Source organism: Trachemys scripta, chromosome 1 (assembly GCF_013100865.1).
Source record: "Trachemys scripta elegans isolate TJP31775 chromosome 1, CAS_Tse_1.0, whole genome shotgun sequence".
NCBI classification, from domain to species: domain Eukaryota; kingdom Metazoa; phylum Chordata; order Testudines; family Emydidae; genus Trachemys; species Trachemys scripta.
The window spans coordinates 164163-184224 of NC_048298.1; the positions used below are offsets into that span (position 1 = coordinate 164163).

The following is a 20062-nucleotide window of genomic DNA, read 5'->3' on the forward strand; positions in this document are numbered from 1 at the left end:
GTCCCCATCCTAGCCAGAGAGCTGCCTCAGCCCTCGTGTAACCATGGAGCCAGCTGCTGTCTTACCCCCTCTGGGGGGCAGCTCCTGGAGCCAGCTGTGCTATAAAAACCACCCCGCTCTTCTAGCCCATGGTCTCAGCGCAGAGTCTCCATGTTCTTTGGCCTCGGGACCTCAGGCCTCCATCCTACTGTACCACCTCCTGCAGGCTGCTGAGGGTGCCGGGGCAGTGCCAGCTGCCTTTCTCTGCGGCTCTAGCCTCCTGCCTGGCTTCAAGTGGCCCAGCTTGTGCCCTGGGCCCATGGACCTCTCACTGCCCGCTTAGACAGCCCCGTGCACTGCCCTGGGGGAGAACAAAGGAGCTTTGGGGCAGGAGGAGATGCTGCGTGTGCAGGCCCAGAGAGCAGGTATTGAGGCGAGCTGCAGGAGGGCCTTGGGCTGAGCCCAGAGCGTCGGGTGGGCTGGGGCTGGAGTAGCTGGTAAAGGCCAGAGTCAGAAGCCGGGGGGTAGGGGGAGAGGAGTCAAGCGCAGGCAAAGGCTCAGCAAGAGGAGGTGCCACTCCTTACTGGGGTCTGTGCTGCAGTCTGTTATCCAGCTCCGAGCAGGTCAGCCTGGTGCTCTGAGTTTGTGCTGGAGCCCTGGGGGCCGGGCCAGGGTGCGCGTTGGTAGTGAAGGAGGAAGGGCAGGGGCAGGCGGTTGGTTGCAGAGATGCTGAGGCAATGGTGGCAGTAGCCCCCTTAGGAGGAGCAGGAGAGATGAGATAGAGGTGGCCCCAACATGGTGTGTGGGGAGAGGCTAGGGCCCAGCATCAGCTCAGTACCCCCACCCCCCCCTTGCTGTGAGGCAAGTTCTGCGGGGCTCTGCAGTATGCCTGTCACAGATCCAGCACCGTGTACACTAACAACCCATTTATTGAGTTCTGAGAAGGCCCCCCAGCACCGCGGTGCTCCTGTTGAATAGGAGATTACACACGCTCTTCCCTACCCAGCCCTGGCTGTGGAGTGCTAGAAGCTCTGAGCTGGGCCAGGGGCTTTCAGCTGCTTGCTGATGCCAGCAGGGGCTTGTACAGGGGCAGAGTAAGGGGCAAACCGGAAAGGTTTGGGGAGGGAGCGGTCTCTCTTTGTGAGGGGTGGGACAGCTTGGCTGGCCCCAAGAGGGGAGGTGGTGGCTGCAGCTTGGTCTTTGCCTGTGTGGCATTCTGCAGTACCCAGGCCTCAGCGAGCAGGAGTGGGGAACAGAATGAGAAATGTGGCAGCGAGCAGAACCATCTCATCTCGCCACTTCCACCTGCATGTGTCTTCCCTGGCCCGGGATCCTGGCTCCCCTAGCAGCCCAGCCCAGGTGCAATAGCTCTAGGGGACCTCCTTGCAGGCTGATTGGTGGGGGAATGCAGAGCTAGCCCTGGGGGTGGCTGTTCCCCGGGGCCTGGAGACTGGCTCCTGTTGTGCTCGGGGATTGAGCTCCTCCAGCCCGCTGAGGGTAGGGGCCTCAGGAGCAGGCAGGTGCTTGCTTGGCTGGTCACCAGCACAGCTGGCCTGGGCAGTACTTGTCAATCAGGGACTGGTAATACGGCTTCAGCTGCGTCACGTCAGGCAGATCCTCGCACTTGGTGTAGAGATCGAACTTGCTGCAGGGAGCAGAAAGCAAAGGCTGAACTAGGCTGCTTCCCTTCTGCTGTCCCTGCCCCGCTCACCTCCCAGGAACCTGGCAGCAGGAGGGGGACCAGCTCAGCTGCTCCCCTGTGGCAAGGGGGCAAACGTCCCAGGCAGGCAGTGCTAATCCACCCCAATGCTGCTCTCTGCCCCCCAGCCCATGGGGCATGGGGTTGGTCAATGCTGTCCCATGTCTGTAACTGGGCTAGCTCTCCAGGGCTTCCTGTGGGTGCAGCAACTCATTCCATGTATGCCTCCTAGCCAAAGCTAGTCCCCACACACTGCCCCTCAGCCAGAGAGCCTGCCCCCTTCCCCAGCCACAGCCCTGCTCCCATTCCCTGCTGACTCCAGCCTCTCTCTGTTCCATTAATCTCAAACACTGCGACTGTCAGACTGGAGCGGTCCCCAGGTCCCCCCAGCCCTGGATCCTGTCTCCAACAGGGGAGGGAACCAGCTGTGCCAGAGGAAGGTGCAAGCATCCTGTAATAGACAGTGGGGGGAGGGGAGGATCCCACATTAGGTCCCCTCCTGCTCTCTAATAATTGGAGCACAGCTCAAGCCCAGAAGCTTAATATCTGTGCAAAAACATGTTAGCATCAATAACTATGTGTGTTCCTATTGTCCACATAAAATGTCCAAGGCCTGTGTGAATCTTAAATTTTTGGCCTCAGTAACTTCATGTGGCAGAGAGTTCCACAGCTCCCTGGTACTCCCTGGTTTGGGGGGGGTGGGAAGATTTCCTTTTATCAGTTTCAAATTTGCTGCCTTTGCTTGCATGGCTGCAATGCCCAACCTCAGTGGCTGGCTCAGCAGCCCCTGCCCCCTCCCCCCCCCCGCCCCAGGGCTGGGGCACGCACTTGAACTCCTTGACCCAGGCCAGCATGCGCAGGTCCTCGTTGCTGCACAGGTGCATGTAATCCCCGCCCGTGTGCCAGGGGTAGAACGAGTGGAAGCGGATCATGTAGAAAGCCTGCAAGAAGAGAAAGGGGTGAGAGGGGCAGCATCGGCCTGGACCCACCCATCCCACCAACTGATACAGCCCAGCCCAGGGGGCTCCTCTCCATTCCCTGGAGCCAAATCTCCCATTTGTGTCCCCAAGGCTTTTAGTTCCTCCTCCTCAGAGCCTGCAGGAGCGGGTATCAGCGCCGTGCCAACGGGGCATCAAGGAGCAAGTGGAGGCAGAGGAACAGGACTGTGAAGACTTCCGGTTGCATAACCCAGCTGGACAGCAGGGACAGCCCATGGGGCAAATGCCCAGCATGCTGTCCCTGGGGGCGGCAGGAGACAGTCCCCTGGCTCAGCTGGGGGACAGGCATAAATCAGTTCTCACAGCCACATACCCGTTTCTCCCCCCCCCCCCCCCCAAAAAAAAAAACCTCCAAAAATCCCCAGCCACTTACCTCCTGGGGGAGAGCAAAGTTGTTGAATTTCATGACTTGGTACATGTACTCTGAGGAGAGAGCAGTGTTAGCCCTGCGAGCCCGGGCACCCAGACTACCTCCAACACCCTGTCCCAGCCTCTGCTCACAGGATACTCCTACCCGGCTCGGCGCGTGGCGGCTGTGCCAGCCAGAAATGAACCTGCAGTAAGGACTGCATGCAGCTCTACAGCTCCGTGCGCCCAGCGGAAAACCAGGCCCCGGGTGCCTCCTGCTGGGCACCCAAGGTCACTGCCCACATCTGACAATATTAGCCTGGTGCCAGGCGCTGCGCAGATCAGTCAGGGGATGGAGCACCCATTGCAGGAGCTGACAATGCCACAGAGACAGCAAAGCAGGGTAGGCGTGCCGCCCGAGGGCTGCGGGAGGGCAGAACTCCTGCGTTCTGTTCCTGGCTCTGACAGCGATTTGCAATGGGACCTTGGGCAAGTCTGTGCCTCTGTTTCCCCAGCTGTGAACGGGGGATACACAAGTCATGCACTACCTACTGGAGCACCTCTGTTAACTGGCAGTAGGCTGCTATCCTCTGTGGCCCAGCCGCTAGCCGGCAACAGGAGAGATGCTTTGCAAGGGTATTCCATCGTAGTGCCCTCAGCCCCTGTGGACAGGGACAGGCCGCTGGGGGAAGATCCTGGTTGCCGTAGGCAGGGACCAAGCATCGTGTGTCTGGAGAGTTGCCCCTGGACTGCATTTTGTTCCTCTGATACCCGGCTGCTCTTTGGCGGAGGCTGTTGGCGGTGGGGGGAGGGTGCACAGGCCAAGGGAGCAGCAAGGTGAGAAGAGGGCCAGGGAGGCAGGGCCCCACGTGCAGGAGGTGGGGCGGGGGACAACGGGACAGGAGAGGGTGGTGGGTTTGGGAGCTGCAGGTGGGAAGGGGGGGTACAGCTGTGGCCCCTGGGACAAGGGGAATAGTGCGAAGGGAGCCTTATGGGACACTGACCGCAAGGCGCAGGGGAAGGCCCCCAAGGAGCAAGATGAGGGAGAGCCGGGAGGAGAGGGTAGCTGAGAGCAGGGATCTGGTGCATTGATCCTCACCCTGAAGGGGCCCTAGAAGCAAATCCCCCTCCCTGGCTCCGTTCTCCAAGAGGCTTCCGGAGCCAGGCCCAGCCCTCAGCCGCAGCCAGGAGCCCCGCGCCAGGCACGCCCTTACCGTCATGGCCCCAGGACATAAGCACGTTGGCCAGGCCGCAGTGAGGCTGGTAGATCCCATACTGCGTGCTGAGCAAGAGAGAGAGACGGTCAGCGGAGCTCCCGGCGGGGCCCCAGCCCTCCCGCCTCGTCCCCTCTCCTTGGGGGAGCACCCTGCAGGGCTACAGGGCACTAGCGCTGGCTCGGAGCCGGCAGGGCAGGTGCCTGCAGGCGGGTGCAGAACACAGTAACAATCGGCCGACTCGGCGTGTTAATTGTTGGGGAAACTGAGCCTTGCGCCCCCCATCTGGGGGGGAAGGAGGGCAGGACCCAGACCCGCCCGTGTGGGGCACCACGGGGACTCAGGACTGCCGCTGTGCCATTGGAGGGGGATTAGACTCACCCACCCCAATGCCCAGTTGCTCTCACCACCCCAGGCCCAGCTCTCTGCTGCTCCAGCCCGCAGACCATGGGAGGCTGCTGGGTGTAGGGGCAGCCCTGGGGCAGAGCCATCCCAGTGGGAGGCTGCCCTGTAGGGTGCGGTGTGCCTAGGGGTCACTTGCTAGTGGGATGGGACCCCCAGGGCTCAGGGGCTCTGGTGGGGGGGGGAGGGGTAGGACTCACTTGTACAGGGGGTTTTTTGTGTCGGGGTTGTCGTGGAAGGTGGAGTCGCTGAAGATGACAGAGTCCTGGACCCTGCAGCCCACGGGGAATGTGTCGCCCACCACAGCCCACTGCAGAGAGAACAGGGGGGAAAGGGCTCACCAGCCATGGCCGAGCTGAGGGCCACCTGACCCAGGGTCCTGGCTCCAACCATGTTCCCTTCAGTGGGTAGCTGAGGGGGGAGGGTAACTGCTCCACACCTGACCCACCCTGGGCTCTCGTAGCCACAGATCAGCGTTAACTGCAGTAGCTCCAAATCTCCATGGGACCCACGGACGCGGCCCTTCCCTCTGAATCTTGCTGGGTGCTTGGCCCGTCCCGCTGGTCGGGCTCTGAGCTGGGCACCAGCAGTCCTGGAAACACAGCTGAGGAGCTGGCCAGGGGCTGGGGGGCGACCCCCTCTGGCCCCCCTGGCTCTGTGTCTGACGTGCTCTCTGACAGGTGGCCTGCATGCAGCTAGCCTCTTAGGGCATTGCCCCCCTCACTCCCCCTCCCCGGCTGATCCCCAGGGGTCACACAGGGGTAACCAGTCGGGCTGGATGCATTCGACCCACTCCCCTGCCTGGAGCACACGCTGCCTCCGCGGCTGCTCACCTGAGGCTCCCCGGCCAGGGCCAGGACTTTGCCCATGTCATGCAGCAGCCCGACCAGCTGGAACCAGTCTGTGACAGAGAGAGCAGAGAGGGGTCAGCCTGGGGCTGGGGTGGGGGCAGCCCGCTGGCGGGGCTGTTCGGCAGCAGAAAAGCCCACGCTGGTTTCTCGTCCCGGAGCAGGAAGGGGGTCGGTCCCTACCTACCTGGCTCTGCGGAGACCCCCGCTGGGATCCTGCACCCAAGCCCCCCAGTCCTGGCGCACACATGGACTGGCCCTACCTTTGTCCGGGTGGGCCCGGCGGATGCCCTCTGCAGTCTGGTACGCGTGGTAGGAGTTGGGAAAGTCCACGTCCGGGTCCGATTCATCCACCACGTTGTCCAGTAAATCCAAGGCCTCCATGATGCTCATTCGGCGCTGGGCACAGGCCCCGTACTCTGCGCCCTGGGGACAGGGGAGCTGGTGAGGCCCAGCTCTGAGCACAGGGGTCACTGCCAGCTCCTGGGGCCAGAAATGGGGCGGGAGAATGTCTGCACCAGCTTCACTCCCTTGGCTGGGGTCCCCAGGGGCTGTTGGGGGAGCAGCGTTCCCTAAGGAGCTCTGGGCTGGGGAGGGGAGGGGGCTCCCATGGGCTGGGGTCCCCAGGGACTGTTGGGGGAGCAGCGTTCCCTAAGGGGCTCTGGGCTGGGCTGGGGAGGGGGCTCCCGTGGGCTGGGGTTCCCAGGGACTGTCAGGGGAGCAGCATCCTCTAAGGGGCTCTGGGGAGGGCAGGGAGGAGGCTCCCGGAGAGCCGTGTTGTGGCTAACCCTTTGCTAGACACAACCACTGGAGAGTCATAGTCCCCTCTCAGGAAGGGGCTGTCTGAGCGTCTCGGGGGGCTGGGTCAGCGGCGCTGGAGGGGCACAGGTGGGGCTCTGTGCATCCCCAGGGGACGTACCTTCTTCCGGACAAAGTCCACAGTCTGGTGCGTGTGCATCAGCAGGTAGGTGTTATACACGCGATCTAGCAGCGGCCCGGCCTGGAACAACACACCCGTGACTCAGACGAGAGCCCAGGCCTGCTACTCCAGCCCCAGCCTCTCCAACAGGAGGTAGATATGGAGTTCTGGCCATGGGGAGCAGGACAGGAGCCCTGGCTGTGGGAGGAGCTCCCGGCTATTCCAGTCCTGGTCACTCCCAGCAGGGGCCACTGTCCATGGGGGACTCCCGGCTACTCCAGTCCCAGTCTCTCTCAGCAGGGGGCGCTGTGGGGAGGGGGCGGGGCACTGGCTGTGGGTGGAGCTCCCGGCTATTCCCATCCTGATCACTCCCAGCAGGGGGCACTGTGGGGAGTGGGGCGGGAGCGCTGGCAGTAGGGGACTCTCGGCTATTCCAGCCCCGGCCTCTCCCTTGGCCCCTCCTAGCCCCAGCAGGGAGTGCAGTTGCTGCGGTCACTGGATTGCCAGCCTGTTGGTCGGAGCAGAGCGGCTCCAGCCTGAGCGCCTAGCCCCGGGACCTGTCTCTGCCTAGACGTGGGGGACTGACGCCCATGCCCACAGGTAGGTCCCAGACAGCCGGTGGCAGGCGACAGGGCGGCGGGAGCTCACCGTGTAATTCCTGTAGTCTGTTTGCAGCTTGCCATCCTCAGCCCCTGCCTCCGGCCGGTAAACTTCGGAGGGGTCTGCGTCCTGGGGTGAGGGAAGCTTCACATGAGGGACCAGTGAGGGTAGTGCCCTCCTGCTCCCCTCCCTGCCACCCCCTCCCACCCGGCCCCGGCCATGGCACCCATACCAAGGGCTATTGCCTCAGTAGATCAAACTGTATGTCCAGGCGGTATGTCTGTCTGTATGCTGTGTCAGTATGTCCAACTGTCCATTAGTCCGTCACTCTGTCTGTGCATGTGTCTGTCTGTCCATGTTCCACAGTGGACTCCCAGTTCCACAGCACAAGTCAGTGAGACTGGAAGCTCTCAGACACCTGGTTCCCCAGCGCCCACCTGCCGGGCTGGCCGGCGCTGGGAACCCTGGAAGCCCGGACTCCCCAACCGACTGCCAGGCAGGCTGCCGCAGAGCCGGGAAGTATGTGCACAGGCAAGGGACCCGCCTGCTTCATGCCAAAGTTTTGTTGCCATTGACACTTTCCCATGGAACAGTTCAACTTCAGCAAATCGGCATTTTCTGATGGAAGCAGGATCCAGTGACAAATTCCCAACAGGCTCCAATGCCCAGCTCCGTGTCACTAGTGATATCTGCACCTTTCCTGTTCTTATAGCTCTGACCGGTTTCCATGCCCGGACCCTCCCCCAGCTATTATAATCCACCAATCAGACTCCAGCTTTAGACTGCATGCCCCTCCTTCTTGTCCAATGAGACGGCCAGATGGCTCTGGAAGTCCTGCCTACTTTTCCCAGGACCCCTAGGTTTCAGGTTTGGTCACATGTGCATTTATGGCGCCGTTCAGCCATTTTGGGGGAAAAACAAGATATTTTTTTTTTTTTAATTTTTTTTTAATGTATCCTTACTGGAATCATTCAAAATAAACGAATAAATATAAATGTCATGCTTCTTCCTTATTTTTAGTGTAAAATATACTTTGTGTGCAATTAGCACAAATCTAAATCAAATTGATAAAATAATTGTATGCAACCACTACAGTAGTACAAGTCTAAATAAATTAAATGCATGCAACAAAGCTTAATAACAGAGCAATAATATATATATATATGAGAAAAATACATTTTTATATATACTCATGCATTATCCTCACGTTTGCTGTTAGTACAATTCTAAATTTAGTCAAATTAAGTAATTGTACAAGTCTAAATAGAATAAATATGTGTAAAAAGTCTTAATAACAAAGGAATAAAAGAGAAGGGTTATGTTATATATATAACTTTTCCTCATTTTAAAGGTATGTCTTCTCTTATGCAGTTAGCTCAATTCTAAATAAATTAAATATATGCAAAAAAGACTTAATAACGGAGGAATAAATGAGAAATGTTTATATATATTTCTATGATATACATCATGCATTTTTCTGATTTTCAGAAACACATATTTGTACGCAGTTAGAACATTTCTAAATAAATTAAACACATGCACAAAGGTTGCAAGGGATTCCTGATAGAAATTGTAAATATAACTTTAGGATTAATGACGTGTGTACGGGGTCTAGCTGTTCTACCGCTGCCTTTCAGAGATGGCCAAGAAAGTTTTTAAAAGGGATGGAGGAGCCGGGAGAAAGATGAGAAAAGCCATTTACGCAACAGAAAGTGAATATTTTGGACCTCATTGTGATGGACAAAGATGAATTAATCACTGGACTAGAAGTTGGTGATTGCTGCGGCCCGGTGATCATGACATAAAATGTTTGATTCCACAATCCTCATTTCTGGGGTCCACACTTTAAAAGGATGTTTAAAAATTGAAGAAGACGCAGAAAAGAGCCACAAAAACAACTCAAAGGTGGGTGAGGGGAAGAAAATGCCTTGAAACAAGAGACATAAAGAGCACCACCTGTTTAGCTCATCAATAAGATGTTGAAAGGTGACTCTTGGTTCCAGTGTATAGGGACCTTCGTAGAGAGAAAAGATTGGGCACTAAAGGGGTCTGTAATCTAGCTGAGAAAGGCAGATCAAGAACCAGCAGCTGGAAGCTGAAGACAGACCAAATCAGATTAGAAATAAGGCACATTTTGTCATAGTGAGTGAGGGTGATTAACCGTTGGCACAAACTACCAAGGAGGGCAGGGGGTGGTTTGTCCGTCTCGGAGGTCTTCAGATCAAGACTGGCTGTCTTTCTGGAAGGTTCACTTTAGCCAAAAAAACACAAGTTATGCTGTAGTGAAACACACACTATTGGGCTCCATACAGGGGGAACTGGGTGTATGTGAATGGGCTGTAATATGCAGGAGGTCAGGTTAGATGATCTAATGGCAGGGCCTGCCTTACGGGTGGGCAATGTGGGCAATCACCCAGGATGCCATGGTCAAGAGGGAAGGAGCGTGCTGAACCTAGGGTGCGAGGCCATGGAACGGAGCTTGGGCCAATGGGAGGGAGGCAGCGGGGGTCAAGGGCGATGGAGGGGGTGGGGAGCCTGGGGAGGCAGTGGGGTCCAGGGGCAATGGGGGGGATTGTTAGGGGGCAATGGAGGCCTTGGGGGATGGGTGGGGAGCTCAGGGACGCAGTGGAGGCTGGAGCACCAAAATACAAGTTCACCCAGGGTGCCATTTCCCTACGGCCCGCCCTGTCTAACGGTCCCTTCTGCCCTTAAACTCTATGAACCTATGAATCTACCCCACCGAAAATTCCCGGCTCTAGGAGTATGCGACAAACCACACCCCACTGCCTGAGCCAATTAGCAAGTCGTCTTTAACCACACGGCCTTTTGCAGGATCATACATCATAAAATATTAGGATGCATCACATTTTTCTGAACCAGTCAGAAGGTTTTCTGATCCCCATAGTGTTCTATGGTACTGTACCAGGCTTTTCCCCCAAATTTCCCTATTCCATTTCCTCATCAAGGTAACGTATTTCATTATCCTGTTCTCCCAAATGGCAATCAGCCCCTACTGGCTTCCACCGTAAAGAGGCCTTGTGATTTTAGTAAAATTTTGTCTACATGAATTGCACAGCATGAAAACCTCAACCCAACCCTGGGGAAGGGGCAGGGCCTCAGGGGTAAGGGGCAGGGCAGGACCACAGTTCGGGCGGCGGTGGGCCCTCCCATTTGTAGGGGGCTTCCGCCGCTCCTGGATGAGGTACCCCGCAGGTTGTGATAGGCATGTGCAGGACCCATGGATTTTGAAAGGTGTGTTATGGGGGATGTTGATTATCATAACAGTGGAGATTTGCCTGCACATTTTGCATCTGTTGTTCTGGCAGAGTCTGGTGTCACTTGGCGTTGGTAGGTCCTAGTCTATGGGGAGCTTGTTTCTGATGATGACTTGGCAAGATTGGGGGTTGTTTGAAGGGCAGAAGGGGCATTCGGGAAAGATTTATTTCAGGATGGGGTCCCCATCGAGTATGGGCTGTGTTTGATGCTACCCTATGTGGGTTCCAGATTAATCGCAGTTTTAATCGCACTGTTAAACAGTAGAATACCAATTGAAATGTATTAAATATTTGTGGACGTTTTTCTACATTTTCAAATATATTGATTGCAATTACAACACAGGATACAAAGCAACAGAGGGTCCTGAGGCACCTTTAAGACTAACAGAAGTATCGGAGCATAAGCTTTCGTGGGTGAATACCCACTTCGTCAGACGCAAGTTAGTCTTAAAGGTGCCTCAGGACCCTCTGTTGCTTTTTACAGATTCAGACTAACACGGCTACCCCTCTGATACTTGACACAGGATACAGAGTGTACAGTGCTCACTGGATATTAGCTTTATTACAAATATTTGCACTTTAAAAATGATAAACAAAATAAATAGTATTGTTCAATTCACCTCATACAAGTACTGTAGTGCTATCTCTTTATCGTGAAAGTGCAATTTAAAAATATAGATTTTTGTTTGTTACATAACTGCACTCCAAAACAAAACAATGTGAGACTTTAGAGTCTACAAGTCCACTCAGTCCTACTTCTTGTTCCGCCAATCGCTCAGACAAACACGTTTGTTTACATTTACGGGAGATGCTGCTGCCTGCTTTTTATTTACAATGTCACCTGAAAGTGAGAACAGACGTTCACATGGCACTTTTGTAGCCAGATATTCTAAACCTTCGTATGCCCCTTCATGCTTCGGCCACCATTCCAGAGGACATGCTTCCATGCTGATGATGCTCATTAAAAAAATAATGTGTTTATTTTGTGACTGAACTCCTTGGGGGAGAATTGTACGTCCCCTGCTCTGTTTTACCCACATTCTGCCATATATTTCATGTTATAGCTGTCTCAGATGATGACTCAGCACATTGTTCATTTTAAGAACACTTTCACTGCAGCTTTGACAAAATGCAAAGAAGGTACCAGTGGGAGATTTCTAAAGATAGCTACAGCACTCGACTCAAGGTTTAAGTATCTGAAGTGCCTTCCAAAATCTGAGAGGGACGGGGTGTGGCGCACGCTTTCAGAAGTCTTAAAAGAGCAACACTCTGATGCAGAAACTACAGAACCCGAACCACCAAAAAAGAAAATCAACCTTCTGCTGGTGGCATCTGACTCATATAATGAAAATGAACATGCATCAGTCCATACTGCTTTGGATTGTTATCAAGCAGAACCCGTCATCAGCATGGCAGCATGTCCCCTGGAATGGTGGTTGAAGCATGAAGGGACACAGGAATCTTTTGCGCATCCGGCACGTAAATATCTTGTGACGCCGGCTACAACAGTGCCGTGAGAACGCCTATTCTCACTTTCAGGTGACATTGTAAACAAGAAGCAGGCAGCATTATCTCCTGCAAATGTAAACAAACTTGTTTGTCTGAGCGATTGGCTGAACAAGAAGTAGGACTGAGTGGACTCGTAGGCGCTAAAGTTTTCCATTGTTTTATTTTTGAATGCAGTTATTTTTTGTACATAATTCCACAATTGTAAGTTGCACTTTCACGATAAAGAGATTGCACTACAGTACTAGTATGAGGTGAATTGAACAATACTATTTATTTTGTTTTTTACAGGGCAAATATTTGTAAACAAAAATAAATATAAAGTGAGCACTGTACACTTTGTATTCTGTGTTGTAATTAAAATCAATATATTTGAAAATGTAGAAAACAGCCAAAATTATTATTTAATAATAATAATTTACATAAATGATATTTTATTATTGTTTAACGCCACGATTAATTTTTTAATCATGATTAATTTTTTGAATTGCTTGACAGCCCTAATTTTAAATCATGGCTTTCTAACTGCCCGAAGGACAGAGATAAAGGTTTCCCCGTCTGACACCTTCCCTGGCCCCTTTCATTTTTCTGAGTTTTTAGTGGTTATCTGAAGAAACGTGCCCCCAACCTCACATTCCCCATTTTTCTCGAGCTAATAGCTGGTATCTAAAATTGCATCCTCTCCATCTCCTTCTACTAAACATACTATTTTTAGTCAAAGGTCTAATGACATACAAAATAACCCCAATTAATGTTTTAGAAAGTATTTCTTACATGCTACGTACAGAGAGAGAAAGAGAGAGAGTAACCCAGGCTTTAAAAAGTATAATTCAGAAATAGGGCCCGAGGATAACACATTAGACCCGGCTTTTATGGGAAACTTTGACAACTGTCTGGAACCTTTATTTAGCGAAGCAATGTTATATGCATTGTTTGCCAGTCGTCATACTTTAGCACAAGTGAGCACTTGTAACACAAAAGCTCTCCCCTGCCTCTTGAGGTATTATCTCCCCACCTTTCTTTTGCCAGTCTTTCTAATCATTTTCCCAAGGGGATCAGCAGTGAGAAATAAATAAATTACATTAACAAGGGCATCAGATACACTGGGCATATATAACAGACCAAAACGCCATGCTTGGTCATTTCTAACTGGCAAGAAAAATGCTCAGTGATATATTGTAGCAGTATCTGCAAAGCAACAATTTAAAAAATTACATAGTTGTCCTCACATTGAAGGGGTCCCAAGAAAGAATTCCCCAGTTCTTATATCAAACTTCACGTTGTACACAAACTGTGACCCTAGGTACTTGATAGAGATAAATACACAAGACAGCATTTGATAGACCTGAGAAATCATTGAAAACAGAGGCGTCATGGTGACTAAAGCCCTAACGAAGAAGGGTTTGGGAGGGATTAAAGGCTTTGTTGAAGTGAAAGAGGATATGATGTAAGAGTGGATTTGAAGAAAACGGGAAAGCTCAGAGGTATTTTGCACCAAATAGGAAACTCGAATATGAAATTGCAGAACTGCTAATTGTTAAATGTAACCTATTGCTTAAATTAGCCTTTGTCCCAGATGACTGGAGGATAGCTAATCTAACACCTGTTTTTAAAAAAGGCTCCAGAGGCGATCCTCACAATTACAGGCTGGTGAGCCAAACTTCAGAACAGGCAAATAGGTTGGCACTATAGTAAAGAACAAAATTATTAGATGAACACAATATGTTGGGAAAGAGTAAACAGAACTTTTGTAAAGGGAAATCATACCTCACCGATCTAGTAGAATTCTTTGAGGGGGCCAACAGGCATGTTTGACAAGGGTGATCCAGTGGATATAGTGTACTTGGACTTTCAGAAAGACTTTGACAAGTTCCCACACCAAACGTTCTTAGGCAAAGTGAGCAGATGAAATTCAATATTGATAAGTGCAAAGTAATGTACACTGGAAAAAATAATCCCAACTATATATACAAAATGATGGGGTCTAAATTAGATGTTACTGCTCAAGAGAGAGATATTGGAGTCACCATGGATAGTTCTCTGAAAACATCCATTCAATGCGCAGCAGAGGTAAAAAAGGCTAATGGAATGTTGGGAACTATTAGGAAAGGGATAGATGATAAAACAGAAAATATCATTATGCCACTATATAAAGCCATAGTACGCACACACTTTGAATAGTGCATACAGTTTTGGTTGCCCCATCTCAAAAAAGCTCTATTAGAACTGGAAAAGGTGCAGAGGGCACACCGGCACCAAGCCAGGCAAGCCATGAGACCATGGTAGCTGACAATGAAAGTAATCACAAGGATGGGGCAAAGGAGGAGAAACCGAAGACGACTCCTGAGCCCCGCTGTCGTTTGAGGCTCTGAAACTCAATCAGGAGACCCCAAGTCACTCAAACAATGGGGTGGAAGAGACGAGGCACACGTAAGTTATTTGGGGATGTTTTCTGGCCTGTGTTATGCAGATCAAACGAGATGATCACAACGGTCCCTTCTGGCCTTGGAATCTATTAATCTAGGAAGCTGCACGTAAGAATGTTTAAGGCCCTGGCGCAAAAGGTGCGGTAGCGGTGAGAGAAGCAGGCTACGGTTGCTGAACTTGCTAGAGCAGTTGGTTCCCCCACACCCGCCAAAAGGTCTGTGGAGCAAGACCAGCCTGAGGCGAATTTTTCGTAAAGGCCGAAGAGGCCTCCTGACACAAAGTGTAAAGGTTTTAAAGTGTGGTGTAAAAACTAAAATCAAACCTGACTTGTGTTTCGTATTTAAATCCCTCAGCAGCTGAGCGCTGTTTCCTCAGAGGCCTTGGAGTACCGGGACACCACCGTCTCTGAAGGCACGAGTGGGTTCGGCCCGGCCTGCTTTTGCCAGACCCAAAACCAGATGTTCAACAGGGTGCTGGGAGAGCAGAGTGTGATAATTCTGCAGCTGGGTTTTATCGGGCTGCCAAATTCCTGCCTCTAGCTTAGATAAAATGTAGGTGTTTGTGGCTGTTTCAGGATTTTTCATTTCTTTTTTGTATTTTGCTAAATGGGCCAAATAAGTGAATAATGTGAAAATACTGACTATTAAACCGTTTCAGAGACGCTGAACATTTTGTTTGTATCCATTGCCTCCCAGATATTAAAATATGGGTTTCCCGAACACTCCATTGTTGTTTTTTCATTTATTAGATCCAAGTTTTATCAATACACATTCCATGCAGGCACCTTAAACTCTGAACAAGTTACAGGGGTAACTTAACAAAACAGGGAGCAGTTGTGGAAAGAAAAGTAAAAAGGGTTATGAATTCTTTTACATAGAGTGGGGATAGTTTCATCTAAGCCTGCATTTTGTCTCCTGCCTGGGTGTATTGACCAATTTTACACAGTTAAGAGTTTCTTTAAGTCGGGCTGTGTGTGTGTTGTATAAAATAAGGCTGGAAAACAAGTATGCGTGTGTACGCTTTGGGGGATGTACAGTGGGATTGCCTGGTTTTTATTCTTGATTCCTCTGAAATAACTGTTATAGACCCCCATATGACCCCCTATAGATAGAGGGGATGTCTGGGGATAGATAGATAGATAGATAGATAGATAGATAGATAGATAGATAGATAGATGCAGGCAGCACACACTGGTTGCTAATCCTGGCTTTGCATGGTCCTCCGCATATGTCCAGTTTCTATTTCCGTGCACTTGTGATGCATGCACTGACTGTCCACATGTGCCCGGAGTGTATCGTTTTCTAAATATAAGGGGACTGTTGTCCCCTTACTAAAACTCAGTGGGGGTGTTTTGATTGGCTAGCACCCACTACCAAAAGAAAGGGGAAGGGTTGATGGGAAATCAGGAGCCTGAGACTGACAGTCCCCAGGACCAATGGGGAGAGGCCAATGCTCCAGGTCAGCCTGATTGACAGGGGGCCAGGCTAATCAGGGAGTCAGGAGGCCAGGGGGGTGCGAGCTGGAATTGCCTGGGGCGGACAGAGTGGGGCTGAGCTAAGGAGAGAGTGGGGGCTGGAGCTGAGCTGGGGAGCGGAGCCGGGCCAGCCAGAGGGGCAGACAAGCCGCCCAGGAGGCAGGTCCGAGCTGGGAGCAGTCACAGAAGCAGCCCACAGAGCAGACCTGTGCCGGGAGCAGAGCTGGAGCCAGAGGGGCCGGAGAAGCAGCCCAGGGAGCTGAAGGCGGAGCAGCAGCCGCAGCCGAGCTGAGGCCGAGTGGAGCTGGGGCTGGAGCCGGAGCTGGAGCTGGAGCTGGAGCCGGGGCTGGAGCCGTCCGGAGCTGGGTGCGGGGAGCAGCCGGGAAGAGGAGGGGGACCCTGGGCAGTGGGCCCAGCGCAGGGAGACGCCCCCCAGCCAAGAGGCCCTGCAGGCCAGACTTGGGGGGATCGTAACCCCGACGGGGCGGGGGCGATGCTGGGAAGAAGGGTCCTGCCACCTAGAGCCTGAGAGCGTGTGGCCACCGCCAGAGCAAGTGTCCGACCCGCAGTGTCCCTGCCGCACAGCCAGGGACTGGGCAGGGGCCTGGGACGTGTGAGGAACTGACTGACTTTCCCTGACATTGCAGAGATGCTGGCTGTGACGTCCCCGTGCCACAGAGCGGGGTGACAGGTTTTCCTTTCCTGTTTTTTCCTTTTTTTTTTAAATTGGTTGCTGTTTAATAAATTGTATTTGCTTTGAACTGTGTGTAATGATCAGGGGGTCAGGGAAGTGTCCAGTGCAGAGAGAGCCCCCTGGAGAGGGGACACCCTAGCCCCTGCCCTAAGTGATCACGACAAGGTTGGGGGTCGAGACCCCCAGGAATCCTGGGCCCAGCCTTGTTGGGGTTAGGAGCACTCTGCCACACAGGAGAGTGGAAGGGGGGCCCTCGAGGTCAGGCAGCCTCTGGGTAAAGGGAGTGGGAGCGAGGACTCAGATCCTTTCGCTAGCCCACTTCACCGGGGTCGCGTATAAGCCAGGAAAGTTCCCCACGATAGCGGGACCATTCCCCCGTTTACATAAAGTTCTCAGTTGTGTTACATTGGAAGGTTGCAAAACCGGGAAAGTCTTTGTGCTATGAAAGAGTGTCTGTATATCAGACAGGGGTCTCTCTGCACTGGACACTTCCCTGACCCACTGATCATTACACACAGTTCAAAGCAAATACATCTTGGCTAATAGATAGATAGATAGAGGGGCTGGCTGGGGATAGATAGAGGGGGTGGCTGGGGATAGATACATTTATTCCTTTGTTATTAAACCTCTTGCACATATGTATTGAGAATTTTGCTAGCTCTTTCAAACAATTATTGAATCAGCTTTATTTAGAATTGTAGTAATGGCATAAAAAGCATATTTTTTCTAAAATGAGCAAAAGGCATGAAATCTATATTTAGTCATTTATTTTTAATGATTCCAGAAGGATGAATTAATTAACATCTTTTTAAAATTTCGTTTTTTTCCCAACAGGGCCCATGGCACCGTAAATGCACACATGGCTCGAAGGGAATCCTAGGGGTCCTGGAAAGGGAGGACATGATAGGAGGGACTTCCAGAACCATACAGCCAACTCATTGGACCAAAAAGAGGGACGTGCAATCTAATGCTGGAGTCTAATTGGGACAATATCATGGGGGGAGGGGAGTTGGAAACCTGTCAAAAATATATGCTGAGGAAAGGTACAGAGATGTCACTACTTATGTCATAAGAACAGAAGAGCAGGATATGATAAAGGGCTGTAAAATCATCACTGGTGTGTGAATAAGGAAGTGTTATTTACCTGTACACAAGAACCTGATGAACTTAATAGGCAGCAGGTTTAAAACAAAAGGAAGGACTTCTTCTTACAGTACACAGTTAACCTGTGGAACTCATTGCCATGGGATGTTGTGAAGGCTAAAAGTATAACTGGGTTCAAAAAAGAATTAGATCAGTTCCTGGGGAACAGGCCCATTAATGGCTCTGGGTGTCTCTAAACCTCTGACTGCCAGAACCTGGGACTGGACAACAGGGGATGGATCACTCAGTAATTGCCCATTTCTGTTCATTCCTGCTGAAGCATCTAGCTCTGATCACTGTTGGAAGATAGGATACTGGGATAGATGGACCATTGTTCTGACCCATGGCAATGGTAAATAACACTTCCTTATTCATGCACCAGTCATGATTTTACAGCCCTTTATCATATCCCACTTTAGTCATCTCTTTTCAAAGATGAACGGGCCCAGTCTTTTTCATCCTCCTATGGAAGCTTGTTGCCCTTCTCTGCACCTTTTCCAATTCCAATGTGTCATTTTTGAGATGGGGCGATCACGTATCCCCCTATCCTCTAGCAAACTCTTGTAAGGCCCAAGCATAAGGGTGAGAGGTGGGCAAGTGTGCCTGGCACTGCTATGAGATCAAGGAGAAGTGGCTGGACCCTGAGCCCAGTGCGTCCCCTCGCACCTGGGCACAGCAAATCCGGCAGATCTGTACACGTGGGAGCCAGTGGGGGAAGGCAGGATCTATATGTACAGGATCAACTAGGAGCAGCTGCACACACCGGGGAACCTGCAGGGTCTGTGTGTGCAGGATACCTGATGGGGTGTGACGGGGTCTGTGCACGGACAGTCGGGCCTGTGCATAGGGGATCAGATGAGAAGCAGTGTGTGGGATCCAGCAGGGTCCAGTGGGGTCTGAACACAGAGGATCCAATGGTCTCTCTGCATATGGGGGATCGAGTGGAAGATGCAAGCTCTGCATGGGGGTGGGGGAGTACAGTGGGGTGTGTACATAGAGGAGCCAGAGGGAGCCGTGGGACCAAACCCAGCAAAGGAAAATCTCAGGGGAACCACAGGAAAACCTTCCTGACACTGGTGAGTCATGTCCCCGGTGGAATCAGTGGGAGCCTGGTCTCTTGGGCCACTGAAAACTAGCCAGGGCCTAGCCCTGGCGAATGGACGCTGGGCACAATCTGGACCTGGAGGATGGGAGGTGGGGGGACGATGGCTGGGCAGGACGGGAGTGACCCCATGGCTTTTCGTCTGCTGCCTCTAGGATTCAGATCCCAGGCCAGTCTGCCTCTCCCTACTCACCATGCGTACGACCTTCATCCCGGCTCCTCACCCTGGCAGCCCCGGAGGAGGAGAGTGTGTGAGGAGGGGAGCTCTGCAGTCTCTGGGGCTGGGGCAGGCATCTCTGGGTTTATAAACCCCCCCGAGTTACGCAAGGAGGGCCTAGGACTGGTCAGAACCTGCCTGAAAAAGTGCTGACCCCAGGGCGCAATGAGTCACCAGTTAACTAGCCCTGGGCCAAACTCTCATTGCTTGGAAGTAGCTTCTGGGAAAGCAATTAATGTGTGAGCCTTCGACAGCTGGCGGGGGAAGGGGGGGGATGACAGCTGCAGGAGGGGCGGGGGTGGGAGAAGGATCCTGTTGCTGATGCAGAGAACTCTAGCTGTGTCCCTGAGAGGCACAAGCCAGTGGCCTGTCCCGTGCCCCAGGCAGGGGGTCGCACCAGGGCAGGGGCGAGGCCAACCCAGCCGAGCGGGCCCTGCGGAGCTAGAGGCCTTGTCACAGGCCCAGGCATTTCGGAGGAAGATCAGGAAGTTCAGGCTCCACCTGGCTAACCCAGAGCACTTACTCTTTCACCCCAAGCCCTCCCCCGCCTCCTTTCTCATTCTCTCTGGGCAGCACCACCCACCTGCGGCACACAAGCCCGTAGCCTGGGGGTCATCTTGCACTTCGCCCTCTTTAGGTCCTCCCAGCCCCGGGGGCCTCTGAATCTTGCCATTGCTTTCTGCATAATAGCTCTGAGATCCATCCTTTCCCGGCCATCCACCCAGCCAACCCTCTCGCCGTCTCGCTCCCTGCAATGTCCTGCTCTCTGGCCTTGACAAATGCCATCCTGCCCCACTCCCAACCAGGCTGAACGCCGCTGCAAAGACCGTTTGCCTTTTGGCCATGTCTCCCCCAGCTCCCTCTTCTCTCGCACAGCTTCTCTGCATGGTTGAGCCCCTTCATGGCCCAGCCTCATCCCCCTTATCGTCTCTCAGGCCTTGTCTGCGCTACGCAGTTGTATCGCTTTAACTCTACCGGTGTAATTAAACCAGTAGGAGCCCCTTAGTGGAGAGTATCAAAGGGGTAGCCGTGTTAGTCTGAATCTGTAAAAAGCGGCGAAGAGTCCTGTGGCATCTTATAGACTAACAGACGTATTGGAGCATAAGCTTTCGTGGGTGAATACCCACTTCGTCAGATGTGAATATTCACCCACGAAAGCTTAAGTTCCAATATATCTGTTAGTCTAAGGTGCCACAGGACTCTTTGTCACTCCTTAG

The 20062-nt window shown here is 52.4% G+C and overlaps 1 protein-coding gene across 1 annotated transcript; it reads right to left on the reverse strand.

The window, feature by feature from the left end:
- Positions 1–58: 58 nt before the first annotated feature.
- On the reverse strand, positions 59–18901 carry MIOX (myo-inositol oxygenase). Its single transcript, XM_034763106.1, has 10 exons — positions 18822–18901; positions 7056–7136; positions 6408–6488; positions 5752–5914; positions 5474–5541; positions 4841–4950; positions 4239–4306; positions 3050–3099; positions 2507–2619; positions 59–1624 (listed from the first exon to the last, which is right to left on the reverse strand). The coding sequence occupies exons 1-10, from the start codon at positions 18837–18839 to the stop codon at positions 1516–1518; spliced, it is 861 nt and encodes a 286-aa protein (XP_034618997.1). The 5' UTR covers positions 18840–18901; the 3' UTR covers positions 59–1515.
- Positions 18902–20062: the final 1161 nt, after the last annotated feature.

What these genes read in the sequence shown, in the direction of transcription:
- MIOX (XM_034763106.1), bottom strand. An exon ending in ACTTTGCTCTCCCCCAGGAG is followed by an intron (nt 2,620 to 3,049) that starts GTAAGTGGCTGG and finishes CTCTTCTTGCAG; the next exon opens with GCTTTCTACATGATCCGCTT. An exon ending in GCCTGGGTCAAGGAGTTCAA is followed by an intron (nt 1,625 to 2,506) that starts GTGCGTGCCCCA and finishes TGCTCCCTGCAG; the next exon opens with CAAGTTCGATCTCTACACCA.